This window comes from Hakea prostrata, chromosome 3 (assembly GCF_041222555.1).
Source record: "Hakea prostrata isolate BN-2017 chromosome 3, UWA_Hpros_2, whole genome shotgun sequence".
NCBI lineage: Eukaryota > Viridiplantae > Streptophyta > Magnoliopsida > Proteales > Proteaceae > Hakea > Hakea prostrata.
The window spans coordinates 19,506,565-19,511,308 of record NC_142602.1 but is presented as its reverse complement, the minus strand read 5'-3'; the positions used below and the strand labels follow the sequence as shown (position 1 = coordinate 19,511,308).

The 4,744-nt window shown below is 45.0% G+C and overlaps 1 protein-coding gene across 1 annotated transcript; it reads left to right on the top strand.

The window, feature by feature from the left end:
• Positions 1–592: 592 nt before the first annotated feature.
• SCR (GRAS family transcription factor) lies at positions 593–4,275 on the top strand. Its single transcript, XM_089149655.1, has 2 exons — positions 593–3,320; positions 3,494–4,275. The coding sequence occupies exons 1-2, from the start codon at positions 1,327–1,329 to the stop codon at positions 3,954–3,956; spliced, it is 2,457 nt and encodes an 818-aa protein (XP_089005781.1). The 5' UTR covers positions 593–1,326; the 3' UTR covers positions 3,957–4,275.
• The last annotated feature ends 469 nt before the right edge of the window (positions 4,276–4,744 follow it).

Sequence of the window (4,744 nt, the reverse complement as noted above, 5' to 3'; positions counted from 1 at the left end):
TGCTCATTTTGAAGATAAACTTTATGTGCTAATAGATGATTGTCGTTTTTCCCTTTCCGTTAGAAAGCAAATTCATAAAAAATTGTTAATAGCCTAATACGAGCAATAATTCCAAACCTACAATGAACATTCCTAATGCAATGGGCTAACCGAACTTGTAGCTCAACCCTGAAAGGTCAATTGAAGAATTACAAGAATCAAAAGGAATTTATAATAATACTTAATATTTGGAGCTAAGATTTGAGAGGGATGTAGGATTTTTTTTTGGGTAAAAGAGGAATTTTTTTTTACATTTAATACACATAAAACATTGCATTAAATAGAGTATTATTATTTTCACTAACTTCACTCTTTGATATTAAAAATCCCATAATTTAGAGCTCTCAAAAAAGGGGGTCTCCTCCTGAAATGGGTAAATAGTAATTGCAAGCCTTTTATTACTGGAGAAATCACCCAACCTCCCCACGAACACGTTAAACAAGCCACGACGAACCAAGCCCTAAGCCGCAGAGGCTGACAGACAGAAAGGAAAACTGGGAAAAACCAAGAGCAAGAAAAGGAAAAGAAGAAAACAGGAAAAACCAAGAGCAAGAAAAGGAAAAGAAGAAAACAGCAAAAACAACAAAAGTACTACCACCACCACCTCCACCTCCACCTCCACCTCCTCTCTTCAATGCTCTCTTTCTCTCTCTCTCTCTTACCCATACATGATCCATTCCATTCCCCCTGGTTACAGCTTACGACTTACAAGACAATTTAGTATATTTATAAACAAACCAAGACGCAAGAAGACGCTTACCACCTACCCAGAAACATATATATCATCTTCGTCCAGCAGAGGGAAAATGGTGGAGTATGGACACTGGTAACTGGACAAAAATTCGCTTACAAATCATGCATTCTCCGATGATAAAAACGCCCATCTCCACCGCCCACCTCCGCCACCTCTCAACCACCAATACCGGCGGTTGCCGCTCTGGTCCATCCATCAAGTGTTCAATCAATTTCTTTCTCCTTGAAATCGATAGAAAATGTCTAGGAGATCTAAACTAAATAGTAAACTAAACCTGGGGTCTCGTGTTGTGTCTGGCAAAGTTGATTCCAGATTAGGTGGTGAGATGTGAAAAGAGCCCATCCTCAGAAACCTATCTATCTCCCTTTGTCTCAATCTCTTCGCTGTTTTCTCCTTGGCTAGCTAGCTTCCCCCTCTCCTTACATTCATTCTCTCTCTCTACTTCCTACTACTACCCCTTCCTTAAGACTTAACAAGAACAACGCAGGTGCTCAGCATCATTGCCTTCTTCTTCTTCTTGTTGATATCTCTGTATGGCTGCTTGTGTTCTGCTAGGGAGTGGGAATGGTAGTAGTAATAGCAGTGGTGGCAGCGGTAGATTAGGTGGCGCCGCTGGTATCGACGACGAACGCCAGCACCACCACGTTCCGGACGAAAAGATGGTGAGGAAGAGAACCGCGTCTGATCTGGATCTACAAACTCGTGATTGTCAAAGATTCTCTCGACGGGCCCCAAATCCTTTGGCAGACATTGAAATCGACCGTTCTTCCTTAGCTTTCCAGCACCCCAGCAGCGTTATTATCTCTGTAGATAATAACAGCAACTCCACCCGTAATTCCAATCCCGTTTCCGTCCCCAACAACCATTTCTCCTCTATTCCTCCTCCTGATTCAAATCTCATGGCAAGTGCTTCTGGGTTTTCTCCTAATCTTACTTATTACCTTGACGCCATTCCTCCATCCACCGCTGCTGCTGCTGCCGCTGCCGCTGTATGTGGCTTCTCTGGTATGCCTTTGTTCCCATCGGAACGAGACCGAAATAACGCCGCCGCTGCCACCACCAACACAATCAGTCTCTCCGGCGGAGATACTGGACTCCTCCAACTCCCAACCCCTGCCGGTCTTCCTACTACCATGTACGGCGAACCTACCGCTACAAGTACATCTGCAACGGCTTGGATCGATAGCATAGTAAAGGAGCTTCTCAGCAGCTCTACTGGTGGAGCTAATATTCTTCAGCTAATTCAAAACGTCAGAGAGATCATCTATCCTTGCAACCCAAACCTGGCTTCTCTCCTTGAACACAGGCTTCGCTCTTTGACGGAGCCAGCAGTTTCAGACCATCAAGTCTTCGATAGGAGAAGGAAAGAGGCGGCGTTTTGGCAGCGGCAGCAGCAGCAACAACAACAAATTCAGAATCATGTGCAAGGAGGCTCTTCTGGGCTTAGACTCTACATCGAAAACGTTCCATCTTATCCCGTATCAGATTCTTCTCCACAAGCTCAGCATGCTATGGTGGCAGCAAGTCATTTCTCCAACTGGGGAGAAGACCCATCTTCATCGTCATTGCAACGAATTGATCAAGGCGTTCATCACCAATCCACCTCCACAATTATTCCTTCTGTTGCCCCTCCACTACTGACGTTGAATCAATCTTTGCCGCCGCCGCCGCAGCAGCAGCAACAACAACAACAACAAGGCTCTCAGCGTGCTTTACCGGCTGCAGCAGTTACAACCACGACGACTACAACGACAACATCAACGGCAGAAGCAACAGCACCGGTAGTCACCTGCAGCAACAGAGAGAAGAAAGAGGAGGAGATCCAACGACGACACCAGCAGAAACGAGACGAGGAAGGGCTTCACCTCCTCACCTTGCTTCTGCAATGTGCTGAAGCTGTATCTGGAGATGACTTGGATCGTGCGAACAATATGTTGCTGGAGATATCTGAGCTATCAACGCCGTTCGGAACGTCGGCGCAGCGGGTGGCGGCTTACTTCTCGGAGGCGATGTCAGCCAGGCTTGTGAGCTCTTGTCTGGGAATTTACGCACCATTGCCGTTAAGTTATGCACCGATGTTCAGCCAGAAGATAGTGTCGGCGTTCCAGGTGTTCAACGGCATCAGCCCTTTCGTTAAATTCTCACATTTCACGGCGAACCAGGTTATACAAGAAGCGTTTGAAAGGGAGGCTAGGGTTCATATCATTGACCTCGACATCATGCAAGGCCTTCAATGGCCTGGTCTCTTCCACATCTTGGCTTCCAGGCCCGGCGGTCCTCCATTTGTACGCCTCACCGGGCTCGGAACTTCCATGGAGGCTCTCAAAGCCACGGGAAAGCGACTGTCGGACTTCGCTGAAACCTTAGGTCTTCCTTTCGAGTTCTTTCCCGTGGCAGAGAAGGCTGGGAATTTGGACCCAGAAAAGCTGAACGTGAGCAAGAGGGAAGCCGTCGCCGTTCACTGGTTGCATCACTCCCTCTACGACGTCACTGGTTCAGACGCCAACACCCTGTGGCTTCTGCAGAGGTAATTAATTTGGTGTTAAAACTTAAAAGAGTGTAATTTGTGTGTTTTTTTTATTCAACTCCGTAGTTTTTTATCTTCTTAACAAATTGGAAGGAAAAAATCATTATTGGGTAGTCATTGCAATCTTATGTACTGAATTTATTCGATTCGAATGAATGATCATAATCACCCAGGTTAGCTCCCAAGGTAGTAACAATGGTGGAGCAAGATTTGAGGCACGAGGGATCATTCTTGGGGAGATTTGTAGAGGCAATACATTACTACTCAGCGCTTTTTGACTCACTTGGAGCTAGCTATGGAGAGGACAGTGAAGAAAGGCATATTGTGGAGCAGCAGCTGTTGTCAAGGGAAATTCGAAACGTATTAGCTGTTGGAGGACCAGCTAGAAGTGGGGAAGTGAAGTTTCATAACTGGAGGGATAAGATGAAGCAAACAGGTTTCAGGGAAGTATCATTAGCAGGGAATGCAGCTACCCAAGCCACACTGTTGCTTGGAATGTTTCCCTGCGATGGCTACACTCTCATTGAAGACAATGGTACTCTCAAGCTTGGGTGGAAGGATCTCTGCTTGCTTACAGCTTCTGCTTGGAGACCCATTCATCATCATCCTCACTCTCTCCTCACCCACCACCGCTAATGGCCGGGCCAGTCACTGCAACTCCTTTTTGTGTGGTTGTGAGGTTTGATTTTGCTAGTCTCCCTCCCTGTCAATGAACATGATTTTGTTGTACTTGTAACCTTTAGCAACTCAGACTTTCTATGAAGAAGTTGGGTTTGCCTTTGCAAGCATAAACTGATAAACCCAACCAGCCAAGGCAATCCAATCCATGTAATACTGTAGGAGGACGAATGGGAATAAAGAAAAAGGCTCCTTTTTTACCTAACTAATGTCTCTTCTGTGAGCTTTCCTGTTCACTTTTACTCTCTTCCTCTTCATAATCATTTAATTATATACTTGCTCTTCTGTTAATAAAACTAGCAATCTTTGAAGTTCTGAGCTGTCTATATATAGGGTGAGTTTGGTCATTTGGGCACCCTCTGTTGTCCCATCTCAAGTAAAGCTGTAATCCTTTCCAGAACGAATCCCTTTTCAGATTGTAGAAGAGAGACAAGAGACCTTCTTTTTAGCTGCCTAGATCAAATTTTGCAAAAGAGACAGTGAAAGGTCGAACTCAGTCTCTGCTCAGATCCAGAGATTATTTTTTCCTTTGGATTTGTTCTGCTTTGGTTCTTGGTTCTTGTTCCAATGTGGACTTTTCTGAGACTTTTTACCCCCTTTGCGGAACCCAAGAGAGGATTGACTTGACCTTAGTTAAATTAAATTTAAAATACTACTAACATTTGTTGTTCAGTTCACAACGGTCTACTTTGTATAGCTTTCTTTACTGGGTTATAGCAGCAGCTACGTTGTAGGCTCTGCAACCA